The 23,713-nt window shown below is 37.2% G+C and overlaps 1 protein-coding gene and 1 long non-coding RNA gene across 10 annotated transcripts; both read right to left on the bottom strand.

The window, feature by feature from the left end:
- Window positions 1–21,167, bottom strand: MORF4L1 (mortality factor 4 like 1). Of its 9 annotated transcripts, none has more exons than XM_023520025.1 (13): window positions 20,962–21,167; window positions 19,284–19,351; window positions 15,609–15,695; window positions 14,734–14,814; window positions 11,973–11,998; window positions 11,375–11,463; window positions 10,166–10,267; window positions 8,940–9,028; window positions 8,266–8,438; window positions 7,925–8,009; window positions 6,146–6,226; window positions 2,743–2,874; window positions 1–579 (listed from the first exon to the last, which is right to left on the bottom strand). In XM_023520025.1, the coding sequence occupies exons 4-12, from the start codon at window positions 14,790–14,792 to the stop codon at window positions 2,751–2,753; spliced, it is 828 nt and encodes a 275-aa protein (XP_023375793.1). In that variant the 5' UTR covers window positions 14,793–14,814; window positions 15,609–15,695; window positions 19,284–19,351; window positions 20,962–21,167; the 3' UTR covers window positions 1–579; window positions 2,743–2,750. The 9 variants fall into 9 exon arrangements, with proteins under 9 accessions (XP_023375793.1, XP_023375794.1, XP_023375795.1 ...); XM_023520026.1 differs by having other exon boundaries at window positions 1–416; XM_023520027.1 differs by lacking the exon at window positions 1–579 and adding an exon at window positions 16,759–16,872 and having other exon boundaries at window positions 2,628–2,874.
- On the bottom strand, window positions 13,003–14,727 carry LOC105301617. The gene is made up of 2 exons (XR_896738.2): window positions 14,293–14,727; window positions 13,003–14,237 (listed from the first exon to the last, which is right to left on the bottom strand). It is a non-coding gene; the product is annotated as an uncharacterized LOC105301617 (long non-coding RNA).
- Window positions 21,168–23,713: the final 2,546 nt, after the last annotated feature.

The following is a 23,713-nucleotide window of genomic DNA, read 5'->3' as shown; positions in this document are numbered from 1 at the left end:
TGGCCTTATATTAAAGTTCTATTAAAGTTCACCTAGGGACATGAAAACAACTAGGAGGTACCCAGAGAATTCTCTGGGGTCCACAAATGACCTTCCCTGCGCCCGCCCCGCTTCTCCTTGGTAACGAGTGCCAAGCATCCCAGCCAGGAAAGCAGGTCTCTTTACCTACTGCTTCAGTGGATGAAGACTCCACAATGCCATCTCATCTTGTCCACTGGAACCTTGAGAGGGCTTTTCTCCTTGGGAACCAAAACTCCCAAACCAGCAAAACCCAAGGTTGCAGGAATGGGAAGCGAACACTCTGCGTTTGGCTTTTGAGGGGCCACTCCTACCTCTACGCAGGAATTCCCAGTCCTGTGTATTCTGAGAGCTCACCGGCACATCGGGCCATTCAGCCAAAGCACATGCTACGCCTCCTGAAATTTAGAATCTCCATCTTTCAGATCTCAACTGGCATCACAGCTGAGTCTTCAGTAGTTAATCCCACCATTTCCTCAGGCTGATGGGGTATATCAGAAGCAACGTCACACAGAACACCATGATGGCAAATAAGGATGAGTCCACAGATAGCAGCATTGGCTAAAAATTTACAGAGAAAGCAAATTCGTATCTAGTTATCCAGAATACATATCTACTCCAGTGAAGAGAAACGGGTATCCCCGCTACGATGGAAGGGATCCAAAGTAACCGACCTGTCACCAGATGACTGAATGGTAACCCCAGACATGGCACCTTACCAGGCATTGGCAGACTCAGCAATCAATGACGGCAAGTAAGTATCCAGGTGTTCAAGTTACTTACCTGTTGCTGCATAACCAACCACACCGAAATTTAGTCACTTGAAAGTGACATTTCCTTTGCTCACAAATCTGTGATTTGGGCATGAGGACTTGGCAGCTCATCGCTGTTCCACCCAGCGTTGGCTGGGGAGGCAGCAGGTGGAGGTTATGGTCAGCGAAAGGCTCGCTCACTCACGTCTGGCGGAGATGAGACCTTAACAGGGACCGTGACTGGGACGCCCACAAGTGTTCTCTACCCGGGATGACACATGGAACCCAGTCTATCACAGACGTCCTTTGGCAAACTTTCAGACGCAAGCATCTTCATTCATGATCTACACGACTTCCCTAAAAATGTTTGCACCAATCTCCCATACTGTATAGAGCTGTCAACATTTGGAAATTTTGCATAACTGAGTGAACCAGTATTTCCCAAGTGATCGATGCACTGCTGAACCCCCGCGTAGGCTGCCCTCGGGCTGCTCGGTGCGTGCACCAGGGCACTACCACGTGGATAGGGTCTCGGCGCTGCAGGACGCAGAGGCCCGCTGTGTGCAGCACCTCCCGCAGTGGGTACCGCGAGCAGCAGCAGGTTGGCGCGAACAGTCCAACTCACTCCAGACCACTGCACCCCCAGCAAACATCACCAAAGGGGCAAGCCCCTCAATTCTTCTGGGTTCACCTCCCACCACCAGGCTCAAAAGCAACCCCAGGCAAGCCCAGCAGAACTGCCCCGTGAAGCCCAGCAAACTCCCTGATTCATGAGAAAAGTCACTGTTTTAAGCCAACTACGTTTTGGAGTGGATAACACAATAGATAACTGAAACAATCTTCACCCTTATATTTTAGATGTGTCCTCATAAATGGTATACAATTAGATTTTGTTTAACTGGTTTAATAATCTTTTAATTGAAGCACTTAGCCGTTTACATTTAGTTACTGACATACTCAGGTTGAATATATCATCTTATTATTTGTTGTACCTGTTCTGTTCCTTTTTTTAAAAAATCGAACTATTTTCTTATACTGGCAGTAAAACTCTTTAACTGTTCTTTTAATGGTTGGCCTAGATTCCACATGCTTTCCTGACAATCACCTTCTTCCTGGACAATGAACGCACTTTTATGTCACGGTTATCATTTTATATATAAACTCAACAGGACAGTATTATTATACTTTCATTTAGTAAACTTAACTTCCCCCGTATCTATAATTTTCACTGAGCTTCATTTCTTCAAGCAACTCCAAAACTTTCTATACTAAATAGTATTTTCTTCTCCAGTTTCGGTCTATGATAAATTTCGCAATATTTTTCCATTTTGCTTGAAAGTTTGTATTGAAGGATGCTGTTCACTGGGTTTCGAGTTCAGTGGGCTTCCTGGCTCGCCAGACCTGACACTGTTTCTCCAGTTCTGCAGGCTGTCAGCCACCGCTGCCGCAGCTCCTGTCCCATGCCCTCCTGCTCGTCCCCTCTGCGCTACCTTCCACGTTACCAACCAGCTGTGTCACTGCATTTGCTGTCTTTTACCATCTCTTTATTTTCCACCTTTGTCTCTGTCCCTCGAAATACATATTTCTTCCTATTTTCCAATACTTCTCTTTAGCTGTGTCTAATCTATTAAACCTTATATTAAGTTCCTATTTTAGCTATTATGTTTTGATTTTAGAACTCTGATTTGGTTCTTTTGAAGTTCTCCGCTTAAATTCTCAACTGCAACTCTTCTCTGAATACAGTAAGCAGTTATTTTAAACTGTGTCTTATAACCCCAATATCATCTGAATGACTTTTATTAAAAAACCAACTTAGGGTGTTCGTCCTTTGTTAAAAGTAAATTGAATCTAACAGTCTGTTGCTCAAAAAGATGCTTTTAATTTATTCTTCATTGTCTCGCATACCTAGTTAACTACATGCTGAACATCGTATTTGCAAATTTTTTTGAGGCAATGATTACGTCTCACTCACCCATTTCCCTAAGGTATAACCTTGTGGGGTCCTAATTTCTCGGCAGGCGCCCATCCATGTTCTTTAGCCCAAGTGAGATTGTCAAAAGCACCAGTCAGGCTATCGGGCACACACTGTGACCTGGACAAACACCTGCAAGATAAAAGCAGCACTAACCATGGGCTTACGTCCTTAGACTGTTCTCCCTCAGATCCTGGCAATTAAGTCTTCCCCAGCTTCTTAGGTCGCCAATGCCTTCGGGCACATGTTACTACAATTCTGCTTGTTTTCTAAGAGTCCTCAGTGGGAGGTTGGTCTGAGTTACCAAGTGTGCCACTATTTTACACTGGTTTTCGTGTTAAGTCTATATTGTTCCTTTTTCCATGTTTATAATTCTTTTTCTCTTTAAATATTTTTTAAAGGTTTCATAAAGGTCCCTGCTTTTTTTGTGCTCGCCTATGTATTTATAAAAAAAAAAAAAAAGTTATATTTTATCTTGTCATTTCTAGGCATTCTGTAGAAGGAGCAGTTTCAAATGATATTTGAAAATACTATACTGCCCCCCAAACAAGTCTCCAGACCTTAAAGAAAAACCATAAGTTCATAATTCCTGAAACATGGGATTTTTAATATACTGTAATATTGTTCTCCACTTGCTTTTTCCACTCAACAGCCCGAGAGAGCGAGCCTAGAGGCAAACAAACAAAAACAAAAGTCAATGACAACAAAAGCCCTGGCTGAAACAGCGCGCTAAAGACAGGAGAAGCCGTGTTACTTAAGAGTTTGAACCTTACCCTGCCCTGACGCCACTCCCATGACTCAAACACTATTAAACAGCAAAGCAGTAGTTCTAAGGACGGAAGCAGCACGACTGCTCTGCGTAAACACTGGTGGCAGGTAGCGGGAAATGAATGAATGCATGGGGGGCAGGGAAGTGTTAGGACCAGAAAGCTATTAAAATACACACACCAAGGCAGACATAAAAAAGGCAGATAGGGAAAGCAAAAAATACCTAAGAATTGATAACTCAGTCGTTGAAGATGAATGGATATCTGTGTGGCTGGGGAATGGGAGATGGGGGGTTCAGGGGTGTGTTGTTTACAGCTGAAGGACCATGGGCAAGTACCTTAACCTATGTAACCTTGACTTCCTGTTTGTAATATACACTGCTAATGTATAAGCAGCTACTATTAACAAATGTCTTTAAGACAGATGGCAGTTACAGGGCTGCACAGAATCACACTCAGCAAAGGCCAAAAAAGAGAGAAGGGTTGATAAGCAGGCACGAAGTGACCTCAATTTTAGGAAATAATTTCAAAACTTTCAAGATACCACAACTGCTTAAACAACACAAAATTTTTAGAGTGCCTATTATGTAAACAAGGTACCAGGGCTCTGATACGCACAAATGCCACAGACGTGTCCAAGCTCAAAAACAAACTATTTCACTATATCCTAGTCCTAATAACAAAATTAGAGCCTACAGCTTTACGAATCTCTATTTCTCCATAAACATGTATATCGAGTTCTAAGACTGTACTAAAACATTAGTTTACCGTTTTACCATCAATTTGAAAAATTCACTTTAAATATACATGTATTAATATAAATATCAAATCATTCTCCTGTATACCTGAAACTAATGTCAATTATATCTCAATGAAACTATTTCACCACCTTTATACGTAAAGGTTAACTGAATGCAGTAGTAACAAGGAAAGGAAATGGAGGCAAAAAGCCAAGAAAGTATTCATTTAAATGCAGCTTCATCATCAGTCATGCATCTTCCTGTCCCTCAAGTCCATTCTTTTAATTTAACTAAACTGAATCACTAGTTCAAGGAATAAACTTAAGACTAAAATTCTAGATCACAGCACATGAGGTACCTAATGTAAGTCTCAAAGATGGCTGTGATCCAAATTGCAACGGTTAGTTTAATACTGGAAAGTGCAAATATTTATAAAGACCTACAAGTTTTTCAAAAAGTATTAGAACAAAATGGTTTTAAAAATTTTCTAATTAGTTGCGTATGGTGATGGATGGCAACTAGACTTATTGTGATTTCATAATATATATGAATATTAAATCATTATGTCGTACAGCTGAAACTAATATATGTCAATTATACCTCAAGAAAAGTTTTAACATTAATCTAATTTCAATTTTTGGGAAGCAACAAATTAACTATCATCATTGGTTCAGGATTTCTTGACCCATATTAACGCCGGCTGCTCTAATTACTGCACAAGACATTCTGAAGCCACACTAAGAATTACTGGTAAATAAAAAAATACTCAAAATTACTTTAAAGATTAATGTCCAGGGAAGATCTTGCCTTCTTTAGTATCACTGGGCAAACCTACCAATGTTCTTCTATTCTTATGCTATTATTTAAGTGAGGGAGTCTTATTAAATAATTAAGAAAATTCTGAAAATTAGGAATTGTGAATATTGATAAACACCTTAAACAATTTTTGGCAGAAAGCAAGCTGTCTGTCTCAGAGGTGAAAATTCTCTTTAACGCTCAAAATAACAATAATTTAGGGAAAATAGAATAAGAGTCATGTGAACCTCTAACTTCTCAGCCAGAACTCAAGAGAACAAAATGCCAAAGCTGCTGTGGATTAGAGGTAGGTACTAAACCGAACTTCTCATTCCATAAAGGCCAAACAAGAAGAGTGAACACCCGCCTGAAAAATCAGTCTAAATCAATAAGGAATACCCAATATGCAAAGGTTTTGTAATACATCCACACAAGCACATTGCTCTTTGAAATTTAAAGAAAAAATTTATTGAAGATCTGAAAAACAATTCCTAAAAGATTGACTTTTCCAGAAAACTGCAGCTACACAATGCATTGCATCTATCATGTTAAAACGTGCATTAGACACAAATACAAAAACCATGAAACAAGCCACCACTCTTCAACGATCTGAGCAAAGAGAAAATGCCTAAGGAACAACATGGATGACTTGCAAAGGATGGGCTCTTTACTGTAAGCACCATTAAAAAAAAAGCACAAATGGATGTGTGTTCAGTTATATACACTGAATTGAACCTTTGGCACTAGGAATCAGAGCATTTTGTCATATAGCATTAACACGTATTATAAAAGTGCGTAGTGTCAAAGGAATAGAACCACCAGCATTCAAAAGCAGCTTTGTCAACTAGGCAATAGGACACTCTACAGTATGTCTCTCTGTTGTCCATCACTGAATACACTGGCAGCAACTTTGAAATGAAAAATAAAGGAAAGGAAAAAGGAGCTGTAACCCCTTTTATTTTCTCTGTTTAAAACCAAACGGAAAACAAACATCGATTCTGTTATACACTAACATTTTCAAAGTACATCATTTGTACAAGAGAAGGACTAAGAACAGAATGTGTACAGAGATCCAAACACAAGGGTAGGGAAGCGCCTCACACAGCTTTCCGGTGGTACTCAGGAGGGGCCACTTCATAGTCGCTGGCACTAAACAAAGTTGCGGAATTCTTTGCCAGGTATCTGGAAATAAAACGTTATTCATTATAACTGAAAAAGAACATCTTAATCCAAATCTCTTCTCACTTATATACAGAAGCCACTCAAAACATTTTAGCATATACTAAAATAATAATCACAACCTCACAGGAAAACCATGTAATTACAACTCAGACAATAGGGTTATGTAGCAGACAACGCCTAGAGTAACGACATCGAGTATTCTCTTATTTCAAAAACAGCAAACAGCCGTCTTCAGAATAAACAACTTGAGAGCCTGGACTATAAAAGAATAACATCTAGGTCAGTGGTTCCCAACCTCTGTGGCACCAGGGACCGGCGCTCCTGAGACACGAAATGCCTGAGAATCTGAGGTGGAGCTAAGGGGCGACGCCAGCGCTGGGGAGCGGCTGCAGATACAGAGGAAGCTTGCCCTGCTCGCCTGCCACTCACCTCCCGCTGTGCGCCCGATTCCTAACAGGCCATGGTACCGTACCGTTCTGTGGCCCAGGGGTTGGGGATCCCTGATCTGGGTGTTTTCTTTCTCTAAATATGTTCAGATATTGACAAGTAAACATCCGATTTGACTTGAAATTAACACCGTAAAAATCCTAGGTACCTGAAATGTCTAGTAGAGCACTTTCGTTTCATAAAGAAATTGAAGTAAGCTGAGTATTTATTACTGGTAGAGCCTGGACTACACAGAGTACATTCCCCAGCTCTTGTTGCAGTTTAAGTTTTTATGAAAATATATATAGTGTCATTTTAAGAAAATTCAAATACAGAAACATGTAAAGTAGAAATGGAAAACTCCCCCTCCTCCCCCGCAGTGCTCTGTCAAGCAGGAGCCACTGTCCTCTAGATCTTTTCTGAGAACTGGCAACGGTTCTCTACCAATGAGGGAGCCACTCCGTACTCTCCACAGCAACTTGCCTGGGAATCTGCGCTTAAGTATCTCTACAGGACGAGCTCCCAGAAACTTAAAACACACTGCCAAAATATCCTACCAAAACCCTCAGAAACCAGGATAGCCTTTCCCCCCATTTCTTCAATCCTTTTATTCTTAGCGAGTCTGACAAGAAATATTTTAATTATCATAATGCTGAACATTTTTTTGTACTCCCACTTCTCTGAATTTCTGTTCTATTTTTTGCTGGTTTGTTCACCTCTTTCTTACTGAATAAGAACTCTTCTTTGTGTAGTTAAGATACCAGCTGTTTATCAGATATGTAATATGTGTTCCCTTCATCTTTGAGTATATTCTTATCGCAAAATTTTAACTTTTTAAATCAAACTTATCAACCGTTTCCTGTACTATGTAATTTTTAGCAAGACCATTCCCACTACAAAAAATGATAAAAATACTGATCTACATTTTCCCTTTCGTTATCTTAATGGTTTTAATTTCAGATTTAAATTTTTGGTCCATCTAGAATTCTGATGCATGCCAGAAGTGCGGCTCTGTTCCCTTCCACAGACTAGCCAGCTGTCCCCGTCACTATCCACTAGGCACTCCACTCCACCCTAGCGCTCTGGTATGCACTGTCGTTGGTGATGTTCCCAAACACCTGCACTGATACTGCTGCACTAACCATGGCGCTGCTCCTGCACCGATGCCTTCGGTGCCATTATAGTTTAATATCCATAGTGTCCATCTCTGAGTAATTTTCAGTTTACTATACTCACTCATGTTTTGAATTTCAAGCATGCCCTTAGACTTACTTTAGGAAATCATGAAGATAATTCAGTAATAAAGCAAGGCTCTTCTCATCCAGAGGCGTATAGGCCAACATCGCTCCAATTCGTACTATTTAAACAAAAGAATTTAGTTACATCGAAGGTAGCACTATAAGCATTTAATTATGTGACTCCTTTAAAAGACATGATTTTATAAACTCGATTTTAAAGCAAATTTGAAGTTTATCATTTTAGACAAAAGTTCAAATTGGAATGGAATCATGTTCTATAATGTTATTTTATGTTACCCCTTCGTATCACTGAGTAAAGACAAACATACTAAAGGCCTCAAGAAAAAAACTTTGTTTTCTAAACGGCGTTATTACCAAATAATCTCAGTAGATGTGGCGCTCCGTACACCTGGGACATGGGTGCATCCGGGTGGTCTGCGAGGATTTCGGCATACTGAGGCCTCTCAAATTTGTAGAGCAGCTGAGTGCCCAGCATCACATTGAAGTACTCCTTAATCCCTGCCACGACTTCATTAACGGCGTACTCCCTGGGAAGCGAGCAAAAATGTTTACTTTCAAAACAGATTGTGGAAAAAGAATGAAAGATGGGGATTAATTCAACCAACCTGAGGGTAGGGATTAGATTAAAGGCTGAACTAATGAGGATGAATTTTTACTAAACAAAATTTTTTAAAGAGATTTAACAAGAGCACAAGAAATCAATTTCAAAACAAATAAATAAATATAAATAAACCAGGTGAGGAGACTGCAGCCCTCAGACTAAGAATGATTTTTACATTTTAAAATGATTGCTCTTTCAAGGGTTATATATGTAGAAGGAGCTTCGATTTTACCTAAAATATTTACTATCTAGCCCTTTAAGAAAAAGTTAGCCAGCCAAAACCCTTGTCAAACCAACGAAATGTATTTTACTATTTTTGATGGTATTGTTTTAAAGTACACGCTTCAGATAATTTATTTGGAAATAAGAACATTCAAAAGAAAAATGTCTCTTTGGGGGTATACTTCAAGGATGTGTATGTTCTTACTTATTATCTGTGTTTCCTCGAGATTTCTTGTAATTTGCATAATCCTCCAGAATGGAATCCACGTTCTTCTTGGCAGGAAGATAAAAGAGCTACAAAAACAAAAATACACTTGAATAGCAGTATTCTCTTTTTTTAAAGGAAAATTATTCTGGAAAAGCTTGAATGCAATAAAATATCACCCAATAGTATTACGAAACTGGAAAAGGAATTGTTCAGTATTTGAAACATGGCTAATGTGGCCAAAGAACTAAAATTTTAATTTTACTTAATTTCAATTAAATAGCCCAATGTGGCTAGTGAGTGCTATACTGGACAGCTGAGCTCCGAAGACTGGTAAGCTGCGGGACGCACAGACACTGCCAGTGTGCAGGGAACACACTGCACGTCAATGTACCTCCACCTTACCAATGGTTCACTGCGTGTGCTAAGCCCAGACCGTCTGAAGCAGTCACATGGCTTCTCTTTTCATGCTCACATCAACGCTGAGGTAGGTACCGTTACTACACTAAATGTGCAACTAAAACAAAAGCAAGCTGAGGAACTGGTCCCAACTCAGACTGAAACGGTGGGGCCGAGGTTTTGAATCCTAGCCTGACGTCCACATACCGCAGATGGCTGATGTGCCTACGTCTCACAATCCTCAAGCAGTCCCTCTCTTCCCTGACCCACTGCCCATGCCATCTGTTGTACAAGATCAAGTCACCTGTCCTACAGAATTCCTCGTTCTGGACTTTAACGACGATGGTACACTTCTGATGTTACACACGTGCCCCATGACATCCCCATTTCCTGTACACTAGGAATTAGACCTAGGAGCCTGACTGGACTCAGGTTCTTTTGGAGACCTTGAGTATCTTGCAGGTGGCACTGTGTGCTTCCCATTTCACTCCATCAGCAGGGACATTATGTGAGGATGCCCCATTTTCAATGTTAATAAGACAGGAAACACATGCTTCTTAGCCTCTATCAGTTTTCGGAATAATTTCTGCTGTAGCAACCTTCAAAAATGAGTTATCTCCACCTTTACCATTATAAAGTCATGGACTTTTACATATGTACTTTATTTTATTCCTCTCCAAGTCATCCTTTCTAATAATCAAATTCTTCAGTCTCTGAAATATTCAGTCTTTCCTTCAACACTCTAGTGTATACGTTTTCCTTAAAAACAAAAAATTTTTTTTTCAAACTAGAAAGAACACATATAATCTATGCAGCTTTCACATTACCTGTTTCTGCCGGGTAATTAGGTCCCAGTCATCAACGAGCCACGGTTTTAGTTCTTCAGGAATCTTTACTTTAACTTCGACTCGGTTCATGAACGTTTCCTCCTAAATGGAAAAAGAAAAAGCATTAAAAAGTCTGTCTTTTCTTGCTGAACAGCAACTCTAAAAGACCGGGTTTTTCTCAACTTTTAGAAGCACTGAGTATTAATTCTTTAAAGTACTCAATCAAGCTGCTGGGCTGTCATTTCAAGTATCATAAATAAAAAGACCAAAAAGCAAGCTGCTGGGAGACCAAAATCTTGATAGAAAACTGGCCTATTCTGCTGTGCTTTTTCATGTAAAGGCAAAAACTCTTTAGTAAATTTCTTCTGTAAATGAACACTCTTTTAGTGTTCATTTGTTGTACTTTTAGTATTTTCATATTTGTTCTTGACATTCAATGACTACTCCAAACACAACTACCTTACATAAAATTAAACGTACTGACTTCTAATGAAGTCTTAAATAACTGCCCAAAGGCGCCTGACTTTAAGAACTTTATAAGCATATCGCTGCTCTGTAACCTCAGTCTCAGAAATGTAAAATGTCAGTTAAAAATTATAACCCTGTTTTCAAATTCAAAACTTTGGAAGTTATAAATAAAATTAGAAATAAGACTTTATCACTTAAGAACTCAAAGCTACTATACCCACACACACATGTGGAACTAACAGGTTTTCATGGGTTTATTAAGTCATCTTGACATAATGACATACTAAGCCATTTAAGGTGAATAAGTCTATACAGTTAAATCTTCTTTAACATGATCGACAGGATCTGAGTTTAAGCAAAATGATGTATAACAGAACTAATTTTACCATAGGCTAATTAATACAAACAAGAGTTAAGTTCCTACAGCATCTCATCAATAAACTGTTGCTGAACAGAGAGACATCATTCGAGGAACTGATGCACATTCCGACAACACAGAAATCGTCAGTCTTCTACATGAACAGAGCTTACAAACGAACATCCAATAAGTTGGGGGCAGGGAGTGGGAATCTAGCAGGGACATGAATATCCCAGTTACAAGTGAAAAAAAATACACAAATATATTCTTTATCCAAAAAAGGAAAGTATTTTCATTTCAGTAGCAGTGTTTCTGGGACTGTTTTATTGGCTGAACATGACTGAGACTGCACATCCTATTCGTAAACCTAAGGACAAACTCACATTCTCAACAGTCGGATCCACCCGGGCTCTTTTCTTTCGAGGAGGCTGGGGAGTCTCACTGGTACTGCCACCATCTCCATTTCCAGGTGCTGTCAACATTCGAGGGGGAGGAGGGCAGAGTTTTAACTTATTAAATGAGAAACTCTTAAGGGAAACAGTCTTGCGACACACCCTTTCGTTTTTCGTTAAATAGATGTTACCTGAATCTACATTATAGATTCATATTCCTACCAAATATATAACTTTTATGAACAGCTCTACCAAACATTTAGTATAAATGTTCATACTAATTTTATATACTAATTTTAATACTGCCATCTTACATTTCTTAAAAAAAAAAATTATCCTCAGAGTTAGTCATTAAGAATAAAGAACATGAAAATAATAAATGTTTACAGGTTTCTCCATGGTAAAAAGAATATCAGAATTAGGTTTCTACTATCTACCTAAATCTATAATAAGGCTGTGATTCATATTTGACACTATCAATAAATTTAAGCTTACTCTATAAAAACATAACTCTAAAATTTTAAGGCAATTCAAAATTCAAATGTTATAAAGATAAAATAATTAATTTTAACAAAATTAATATCCTTACTTTTCTGCTTGTTCTTTTTTGTTTTCCTGAAGGGAGAAAAAGGAGAAAGATAATTATTGCTAGTAAAACTGCCTATTTCAATTCCCTTTTGCCAGGGTTAAGTTCACAGAGAAATACTGCCTTGAAAGATAAAATCAAGCAATAAATACATAGTTTCCTGCTCAGATACAAGGATTTTTACTGATGGCTGGCTAAATTCACATGCCCCCTACATGACAGAAAAATAAACCAAGAACACGTTGGGAGACTTCTAGGTTTACATTATTAATTTATAAGTTTACAGCATATAACTTATATACTACAAATATATAGTTTATAAAAATATTACATTAGTTCTACCAAAAATCCAATTCCAATGGTTAAAATCTTTTCCCCAGTTACTCTGCTATCAGCGTAATTTGATTTTAGACTTCTGTTTTGAGAGCAATCTGTGACTCCACTCTCACTGGCCCCAACTGTGCCACTGTACTTTCTTCCTATACTACGCCCCCTCCTCTCCAAAGCCGAACACTCTGCTCTCGCACATGCAGAACCAAGTTCACGTCTCCTCCCACTTGGTTATCCTAACAGCAACTCCTACCAATTTGCGACTGCCAAACAGGAAGTCACTCATTTTGATTTTATTCATAATTATTTCTAGAATATAAGAAAAAGTTGTAAAGCCTAAGATTATAGAGTACTTCTGGTGGGATACCAGAATATCTAGATATTCTTAACTTTTCTATAGCTTCACGTAATATTTCTAAATGTTATCTACTATATTCATTAAATTTAGAGTTTAGGGTTCATTTTATAATTCAAATTAACTTATGTCTGACTGTAAACACAAAAATCTGGTCATCGGAAAGTACAGGGTTTTTCCTGCTCTCTTAAGGATGACTTCTGTAACATAAATATTTTCTAGACAGTATTTCTGGGCCAGATTAAACCATGAGTTTCTACTTGTACATGTCAAGAATACATGGGGACCAAGAGAAACCAAGAGTCTTTATACTCGTTCCATACCACAAAATTAAAGAAAAAATACTGACCACTGATTCCAACTCTAAGGAAAAAAAAATCTATAAACTGTACTTTCACGAATCCAAGCAGTAGGGACTCCTCCTGGACATTTCTGCGTCAACCTTCCTGCTTGAATTAATCAAACACACAAGCTAGTTCCTCAGACTGTGCAACAGATTTCATACGGTAAACTCCTGCTGTTCTGTCTTCCTATTTCTAAGTCCTGTGACTAAATATTATACAGTCAAAAAATAAGCTCTTAGATTCAATTTACTTTAAAGAGTAACCAAAGTTCTAAGTCATGAGGAAAAGCCATTCCACTAAATAATTAATAACTAAAGAACAGCCTGAGGCCCTAACAAAGGGCTAACAAAATTCATATGTATTCACTGCTATTAGTTTAGAAAGAATAAGCACCCAAGTTTAAAGACCCAGATGGCAACAAAGTAAAGGTAAATCTGGTTTTAATAATACAGCTGACCCTTGAACAACTGGGAGGGTGGGTAGAGGCACCAACCCCTCAGCAGTAAAAATCCACATATAACTTCTGACTCCCCAAAAACTTTACAGTCATCTCTCAATATGCAAAAGCGATGGGTTCCAGGACCCTACAGATAAGAAAACTCAGAATGCTCAAGTCCCTTATGTAAATTGGCAAAAAACAATGCATATAGTTGGCCTTCTGCATCTGCAGACCCCCAACCGCCAAATGAAAATACTGTTCTTGATCTGCAGTTGGTTGAATCCAAGGATGTAAAACGTGGAGATATTTACTGGAAAAAATCTGCATATAGGTGAACCAATGCAGTTCAAACCCATGTTGTTCCAAGTCAACTGTATTTTCTAACAGCTTTTATGCATATTCAGAGAAAGCTACAGGTCAATTATGAAACACTAAAGGTAGAGTAGGGTACAAGTGGACATTAAAAATTATATCAAAACCTCAAATCGAAATGAAAGAATTTTTTTTAAAAAACACCATTTTTAATTACGCGATCTTTTTATTTTAAAGAACAGACCTCCTATTCTACCGGGGAAGGCAGCACTTAAAATTATATATATGACACTTTCTAAGATACTCGTATTATAATCTCATCAAAATGTCATTTTTTTCCCCCCACTAAAAAGAAAGGCTCCTGAAGTAATATTTGGTTACATGTCTATGGCAGCAAATATACAAGATGAGTCTGCACAATCCTTTCCTACATATTGATGAGGAGGGCCTGAGGCTCACAATCCTGAAAGACTCATGAGCAAATTAACCTGCAGAGCCCCCCACTGAGGCTCACAATCCTGAAAGACTCATGAGCAAATTAACCTGCAGAGCCCCCCACTGTACTGAAAAAAACAAATCGACCCCATGAAATCTCAAAACCTGTATCCTACTGATACTACTATGTTGTTAAAAGAAACTGTATTACACAAACCTCTATATTTACACATATAAAAGGTAAGGGTTGTGAATGTACTTAACGCCACACTAACTGTACACATAATGGGTTAATTGGTAAATGTTTACATTTTATAGTAAAAGGGAGGGATAAAAAAACTAAGGAAAATTAAGGAATAAATATGTATCTTCAAATACATTTTACACAACCCAACACCAGAGAATGAAATTCTTTCTCGGTATTTTTTAAGTTACAACAATGGTCCAGTTTCCATTTTCAATACGTCCTAATACGTGATAATGGGTATTGAGTTTGAACGTCGCTTATAAAACAGTATGCAAAATTAAAACAAAGAGAGAGTTTCTTACACTTCAACATTTTTCTGTTGCAGACCAGATGTCTTCTTTCCTGGGGCAGCCCCTCTCATCTTCCCCTCTGCATACTGCTCCCTTCAAAAATAATTTCAATAAAGTCATAGTAAAATGGTGCTTATGTAGAAAAATAATAAATTGTGCCAGCTTGATTCCATTTTGAAATTTATATTCAAATTGAAGTCTCAAGCCTATATATATTCTGGTATAAAGTTTTTAGCAAGTTGGACAAATGACATACTCACAAAAATAAAACAAGAGTATAAGGCCCAAGATTTTGCTCTATATCTACCAAAATTAAATGTAGTAAAAGTTGCCTATAAACAGACCGTGTCTCATATAACTGAAAATTCTATTTGTTTTGGAATTCACTAATCTCAAAGTTTTATTTGATCTCTTATCATTTCAATTTTCCTGATATACATTTCAGCTTTGAAATTAAAGTGATTACCCTACAGGCCACCTCGTCTTGCAGGGTTCCTTTTCTCAGTGTGCTTTCAAAGATGAGGGATAATGACGGGGACGCCCCTTCTCCTTGCTCTTCTGTTCCCCCCTCCCAAATGCACCTTCTACAGAGAGCCCAGGAGAAGAGACGCTAACAATGACTTTGCAACTGCAGCAATTCTCAGTAACATCTCACTGTTTTCTACAGACCTCTAAGGACCAACTCAATGAATAGGAGGTATGCTACCTTCCTCTTCCTAGGAAAGACTTCTCTGATTACTTGAAGTCAAAGCCAAAAAATAGCGGCTAACAAGTACCAAGAATCATTTTACAGGGAAGTAGCCAACATGCTTTCTACCAGTCATTCAATTTCCAAAAATTAATTTGAAGACATTTCTCTTCACATTCATGATGCAGAACAAACTTACTGATTGGCTTTTTGAAGTTCCCGCTGCTTCTGCAGATTGGTGTCCACGTACTTGAGTACTCTGCTTTCTGGAACCCATTCATCCCAACTGAAAAAGAAGCATTAAAGTGTCATTCAAATATATTTTCGTTTTTATTCAAACTATCTTCCAATTATGTTTTAGAAATTCAAGAGTCAAGATGTTAGATTTCTCTGAGGTAAGCTGATGAACCAGGACTACAAATTCATTCTCAACTAAAATGAAAATCTAGTGACAATCTCTGCTCTATACAGGAAGTCGACTTCATAGTCTCAAAAGCAGCATTCCCAATTTAAACTGCCCGAGTCCAAAAGCAAATTATTCAAATCATTTTTCCAAACAGCAAGAGTATGGCATTTAAGAGTTCCTAAGCAATTACTCTTACAGAATAAAGATACCTTAAAGAATTTGAACTTCAAAAAATGAAGCACAGGAGTCCATAATACTGACTTTTTAAAGAACTAAAGCTAATTGGCTACTTAGCTGTGTGTGATAGCAAAGTTACAGAACACTCTGTGCCTTAGTTTTATCACCTGTAAAATGGGGATAATGGTCACAAGACTGTTATGAGTTACGTAACACGTGTAAAACACTTGAGAGTTTGACAAAAAATAAAGACTCAAAGTATGTCATAAACATTTTAGAAAGTCTACAATACTCAAATACCATCTAGATTGACTCAGCTAAGACTATAAATTAAAGTATTACAATGATTTATCAGACTACACCACCCTTAGCCTTCACTCACAGATGAATACACGAGCTTCCAAGGCATAACCAGGAAGATGGCTTTCTCAACATCAAAAGGTAGAACCAACTACTCTTAAAATATCTAATTGCTAAGGCGTTCCAGCATTTAGAAAAGCTCCTTTAAAACATAATTTCTGATGTGGTTATTTCCAAAGGGGAAAACAAGATAGTTCTTAGGGAATGCTTAACTTTTCGTGCAAAGTGACTCTTTTCTCCTGCTGATGGAGCTCCTTTAGTGCCACAATTAGATGTATCCTCAAAGCAAAGTCTTATTTAATGACTTCCCACCTCTGACCTCGTATATAAGATAGCCAAAAGGAGAATAAACAAAAAGCAATCCTCAACATGATTTCCTAGAGAAAACTTTAAAACATGCATTTACCTAGAGGTCAGGAGGGGGTGGTGTACTGAGGGAGCTCCTTCAGGAACAGGAAAAAGGGCTACAATATCCTCACGTGTCTTCAAAGTTTTTTCAGAGCGCCTTGGCCTCACAGCACTTCTGATACAGACAGCATAGTACAAAGTAATCTCAGTAACTAGGTGCAGAATTTAGCTTAAGCTTTAAGATTCACAAACGGATTATTTAAATGTCTGTGTCGATAAATTCCAATAAGGTTTTTGAAAATTTTGACAACTCTACTGTGCTTTTAAAAACAGTATATAATAATTACTTAAGTTGAAGAAAATTCCAATTTGGAGATTGGGCTTTCTGTTGTATAATTTTCTAAAAGGTATCCTACAAACCGTTATTGAAATGAGGATTTTATTTTTATATCTACTTATACCTATTTCAATTCTCTTAATTAAAAGGAGCTAGCCAATTTTTACTTATCACAAAAGTTTGATTTTAGAACCTTACAAATCCCTTCCCCTCTGATATAAAAAGCATCTAAACAAGCACCTTGATCTAAAAACCAAGTCAAATCTAGAGTTTCCTGTTATACGTCAGGAGCTAAAAACACTTGATGAACCACAGGGAAATGAAATATCGGTTGCTCTGAGGAACATCACTCCTAGAGTAGTAACTGAAGGCCAAACATTTGGAAACTTTTATATATGTTAAGCATAAAAGAAGTTCATGATTCTCTAAAGGTAGCTTTTAACTAATTCCCGAAGTCACAATGATCCATGGCACTACTTACACAGTACTAAATGAAAACATAACACACATGCTGGGCATCTGAATTTGAGTAACTCCACCCCCTTTCAAAATGGGTTTATTTAAGGGCTTCTTTAAATACTGGAGATGAAATTTTTCAAAATTACATATTTATCTACATACTAAGTCAACTATAAAAAAATACACCCTGATATATTAATATTCCTCAACATATCTACAAAGATATCGATATAGATTTCTAATATTTAGTGCTACTTTTTTTATTTTTGCAAGGAGTAAGGACTACATATATAAAATTAGCTGAAAACACAATATGACAAAATCTATGCAGCCTATCAATCGTTTATTAGTGTTACAGGACTCTAATATAATAGGAAAAAAATTTATTAATTTATTCTGAAGTGAAATGAGAAAATACAAAAATTCGGTATTTCGCAATTTCTTATAGCCTACACATGCCACTTAAAACCCAGTCTTTAAGCTGTACACGGCTACTTGTGATTTTATACAGTATATCTATTATACGTAAAAGAGTTAAGCACCAAAGATATGGTCACGGCTACTGGTATTGAGTTACTACTATTACCTACCATTAAAAATATTTCAATTATCATTAATTGGAAAAAGAAATCACAAGCTGTCAAATTGTGCTTTCACATTTAAGATTTTCACCTTTTTACACTTATACTAATGGAAGAAAAGCTAAGGATCTAATATTTCTTCTCAGCTAAAAGCATTTGTGAAATTTCTAATGGATAGAACTGGCTTGGTCACAAAGACAGGGAACTGTATGAAACAAGACCTAGGTCACGAGGCAGCAATCAGAGAGAAAACCTCCTTCTGCAGCAACAGAGTCCTTAAACCAACCTGATGGCACTGCTCACATAGAGAACCAGGTACCAAGGCACAGCTGAGGTGACACAAAGCATTAAAATTACTAGAAAACAACTCCTAAAGAATTATACTTTCTGGCAGTGCCATCTTTGAAGGATAACACACCAGTAATAAAAGACGTAATTTAAAACCTCTCATAGTAAAAATTACAGGCTATTCGATTACAAGCAACAAAAATGAGTAAAGTATTAGATGTGGTGTTTGTGGGCCTCAAGATGAAAGACCTGCCAATGAAAAAGAGCTCTACTAACTGGATACTGTAGACCACATTCAATCTATAACCACTGTCCAATCCTGGTTACAGGTCAATACACGCCTGCTTTAGGAGAAAAAAAAGTCTAACTCTTCAGGGTGGAAAATTAGGCTCTGTAGTTAAAATCCTGTATCTGTGTTAAACCATCTGCTAAAAACTGTACCACATGATGAAATCACCTTGTCGACATTTAATTGTTTCCAAAGTTCAGAATATAAATTGGTCATTACTTGCGAATCAGGCAATCTCTTTTTTCCCTTTTCTAGGTAGAGAAAACCAACTAGCTTTGAGTATAACTGCCTGACATAACATACATAGTTACTAAGGCAAAAAAAACAAACAAACCTCAAGCTGCCCTAAAACTACCAAAACCAAAAGGAAAAAATAGTTGGTTGACTAATGATTATGAGACATTATACTAGAACACAAGAAATACTCCAAAAATTTTAAAATAAAATGGCTGTATACCATAATTTCTATCGTATTTTCATCATTTCCAAATGGTTCACCCTTGCTGCAAAATGTATGACATTAAAACTATACAAGAATTAAGAAGCATATGATTGTGCTAGTCTATGACACAAGCTATCTTATAATATACATATAAATAAAACATTGCTTTTAAAGATCTAATACTCACTTTTTATTCCAACCACTGTAATGAATAAAGTACTTCACTTGTTTGTCCTTTATGGCAACCTTTACACACTGAAATAAAAAAGAAAAAATTTCACTTAGAAATACTAAAGAAAAAAGATTACCTGGATGATTTTAAAGTATTCAATCTTTCAAAAACACACTCTACACTTAAAACTCTTTAGTGGTCAAAATGAACGCCCCAAAAATGTGACTCTCTAAGAAACCATTTAAACTTTAGACTACCTTAGTAAGAGTTATAAAATTGCTGAGTCATCACAATTTGTTGAAGTCAGTCTAGAGAGCTGAAGACCCATAACTGTAAGGGGTCACCCTAAAACTAAAGCAAAAGGCTAGCTAAGCTATCCAAGAACAGTTAATAAATGCTGTTTTGTGCATTCTCAAGTCTTAGTCAAAAGCTACTATTTCAAAAACAAACTCAACTAAAAAAAAAAATTTACAACGTATTATAAAAAGTTGTACTAGCAGTAAACTGTTTGCTGCAGAATATCAGCAACTAGCAAAGCTAGAGATTAAAAATGTTCTACCTTCTTAAAAGCAGCCAAACAAATCAGAAAGAATTAGAGGAGGTCATTCACTATGACAAGTGATGACTATCTGGTTTGGGATTGAAAAGTATTTATCAGAGGCTAACCAAGAGAACCATGATAATTTAAGCTATTCCAACAGCCATTTAAAAATCATTCACTGGTGTGTTTTCAGTCCCAGAGGAGAAAAACCTGCCAGTTTAGTAGTTTGCCAGAAATTGATACAACGAAAATAACATTCAGGGATATAAATGACCGATAGGATTCATAATTTACTTATAAACTGTATTAGAGTTATATCACTAAGATACATGTAGACACACATAAAGTTCCTGACCATCGCCATGAATCCAAATTCGGTCATTTTAGAACTTTAAAAACACATCTATGTATTTAAAACCAGTAAAAAGTAATGAAAATGGTCACTTATTCACACTGACACTTTACAATTTTCAGACTACCTTCATAGACACATAAACCATTCACCAAGAATGTATGTAGAAATTGCCTTTAACAAAATATACTGTTTTGTATACTATGATTCATTAAAAAAACAACTACAACGGTTAAAAACAGTAATGTCATAAACATCTGTCCTAAAAAAGTTAACGAACAAAATACTAGAAACATTTTTGCCTTTGGAATGCATTACCCCATCTATCTTTGGCTAAATGTAAAATCAGTTTTTATACCAGAGCACACCACCAATACAGAGGAAAGGGAGCCCCGAGGATTCAAGCTTTGCCAGACAAACCAACTAATGAAAAGTTAAATGTATTCATTTTTTTTTGGTACTCATTTTTAATGTTAGCTTTTACCTTTAAAGCAACGTAATTAGCTCAGTGCTTACTCAGCATGCTACATTTGCATGTAAATTGACCTTGACAGTATTTTCTCACAAGTCATTAATTACACAATGCTATTTGCTCCCATGAATAATCTACCTCTCCCCTCAAATGCTCCTTCCAACTACGAATGGTTAAGGTAGCGAAGCTTTATTTGACCCACTAAGCAAGCAGTAAGACACCCAGAAAGAGTAGATGAGGAACTCCACAAACCTATGAAAAAGGTAACCCTAGTCAGATGTAAGCAGCAGTTTGAGAAAACTTCTTTAAGGGAAACAGGTTTTCATACCTTTGCTTCATAGAGAAGAGGCCCATGAAAGCACAGCACTCGCTCACCTGTAAAAGTAAAAAAGTAAAGGGTTAACAGTCATTTCTCCTCACGGAGATGATACACATCTGAGTGGGCCATCACACTTGTGCTCTGGTATTCCTCACAAAATTAGTAAAGTGGGAAAGGCTATATACAGGAGTCGACACTTCAGATCAAATTTCAACAGTATCCTACCTACACCTTAGTATCTGATGTAAAAACAAAAACAAAAAAAATGAGAATGTCAATCTATTTAAATCATCAAACCATTTATCACCTCCTAAGCAAATAAAATCTACCATAGCTACCTATTGGTAGGGTTGGTTTTGTTTTTCAATGTGTATATGTGAATACAATTTTTAAAACATAGTCCGAGTTTAGGACCTTATGCTCTATCTATATATCTGCTTCTAACCCTTTTACTAATTAAACAAAGTAAAATAGTCTACCCATTAAAATACTAATGCACGTCAGAAATGGCTGGTTTAAAAAAAAAAAAAAGGTTTACATTCATGCCTTCAGTGTGTTCAATGATGTTCTGGGCACTGGGCTGCTTCGATGAACAAAAAAAGAGACAAGAATTCTAACCTCTGGAACTTACACTCTATGTTGAACTTACACGTCAAAATTAAAATATAAGGGGCTGGAATAAGACCTGAAAGCCACCCCTGGCTCACCAGATAAATCAGGCAGGCAACTCCCGGCAATATGTCAAGATTACATTGATTTTAGTAGAAACAGATTTCTCGCACATTATTTTCAATCTGCTTGGTTTCAAAAGACCCACAGATAACAAAATAAAAGTACCCCATCCAACACAGTCAGCTCTTTTAGCTCTAAAATTAAAATAGCCTACTAGCTCCATTCTGGAGACTACAGGGCAACATAAACAATAGGAGTGATTGACAAGCTACTGTAAAGGTCACAGGGAAGGGTCCCAGTGGAGGGAAACAAGAGGTACAAAAGCGGAGAAACATGTTAAGGTGACACTTTCAGATTACTATTTGAATATAAATAGTTCATCGTAACTGGAGCATAGGATAAACATATAACAGTAGAAAGGAAATCCCAGATCATAGACTATTTTACATGTTATGAAATCTGGACTTTATTCTGTACACGACTCCCAAATGTGACCAAGAATCAAGAGTGTTTAAAACTACAGATTTTCATAAGAAAATATAAGGCTGGCTTAGAGGTATGATCCAGGGTAACAAACACCTATTTTCATGCACATGGAAAGAAATACTGGTAATTGGGCATAGAGCAAACCACTGTATTATTAAAGTGTTTTTTTAAAAAAACCTGTCTCCAATCTCAATCCTTTCTAATATCAAACTACAAAGATAATTAATTCTGCCCAATGCTCTCAAATGCCAGTAAGATTCCAATCCACATCTTCCCACTGGTTTGCACTTACTAGAATCATCACCTAAAGGCCTGACAGGGCAAAGGGATCTTCCCTCTGACAATGCCTTAGATACTCAACAGTTTTCTTAATCCTATGCTTTAACAAAATTTAAAGTGGAAGACCAACTCCAGTGCAAAATAGTCACTGTGCTTAAAAATTGCTTATATGTGTTGTACCATTATTAAATAAAAAAATTTTTCAGATTTAAAGGAATCATGGAAAAAAAAAAACTATTTCTGACAATTCCTACTTCCATTACATAAACTGAGTTCTGCCGTGTTTTATTGCGACTGTTAGCACCAAAAGATTCCTTTTCCTTACAAGATGTTCTCTGAACGTGTCATAAATAATTGTTATTTCTAAATGATGGTCATACAACTCAGCTTTGACACAAGAATAGAAAACACATCTGGAAAGTGATGGTTAAGGGTAGAGACTCTCTTGAGTAGCTTTCAAAACTCTGCTTAAGGGTGCGCCTTGGTTTCCATCCTTCTCTAATTCACTAGTGCAGCACACGGATTCTCATCTGCCATTATCCTCCTCGGCCTACCATCCCTCTAGTTTAGAACTTAAGTACTTCCGTTCTTGACTGTTCCAATCCTCTGTGATTTCCCTCCTTTGATGTCCTACGGCAGAGATTAAATTTCTGTGTCATCGATCCTTGACAGCTTGGTGAAGCCTATGGGCCTTTTACTAAAATGTTTTATGAATACATAAAACACACGGTATTATAAAGGAAGTCAACTATATTGAAATAGTTAGCGAAGCCTCCAAGTATTTTAAACATGTTTTATTATATTACACGAACTTGAGTAAGCCTCTAGCTGCTGATCCAGTAACTACCAGTTTTGAAGTAATGAAAAGCATGAACGACGTCGAATATATCTTCTACACTGTAAGGCCGAAATATGAAAACACACTGCTAATACTACCAAGGGTGTTTTTTGAGAAGAAGGGGGTCGCCACATTCCTAACTGAAATACTAAATTTCCGTTAGACGATAACAAGAATTTCCCCCCCAAAGTTCACGAATCTTCCGAATTATATCCATGAATCTAGACTGAGAATCCCTGATCGAGCCTAGTTAGTCCTCGGATGGGAGACCACCTAGGAAGATCAGGTGCTGTGGGCGTTAAAGAAAAAAAAAAAAAAGAATCCTTGACCTAAAACAGCATTAAAAGAATGAATCCATTCGAGGTAGTCACAGCTTAAGATGGGGGGGGGGGGGGGGGAACAGCTATTAAGAGCCGATCGTTATAAAAAAAAAAATACCCTTTGATCACGTGATTCCAAACGCGATTCTAAAACATTAAAGCTGGA

This window comes from Pteropus vampyrus, unplaced genomic scaffold (genome assembly GCF_000151845.1).
Source record: "Pteropus vampyrus isolate Shadow unplaced genomic scaffold, Pvam_2.0 Scaffold245, whole genome shotgun sequence".
NCBI lineage: Eukaryota > Metazoa > Chordata > Mammalia > Chiroptera > Pteropodidae > Pteropus > Pteropus vampyrus.
This window is presented reverse-complemented; position numbering and strand designations above follow the sequence as displayed.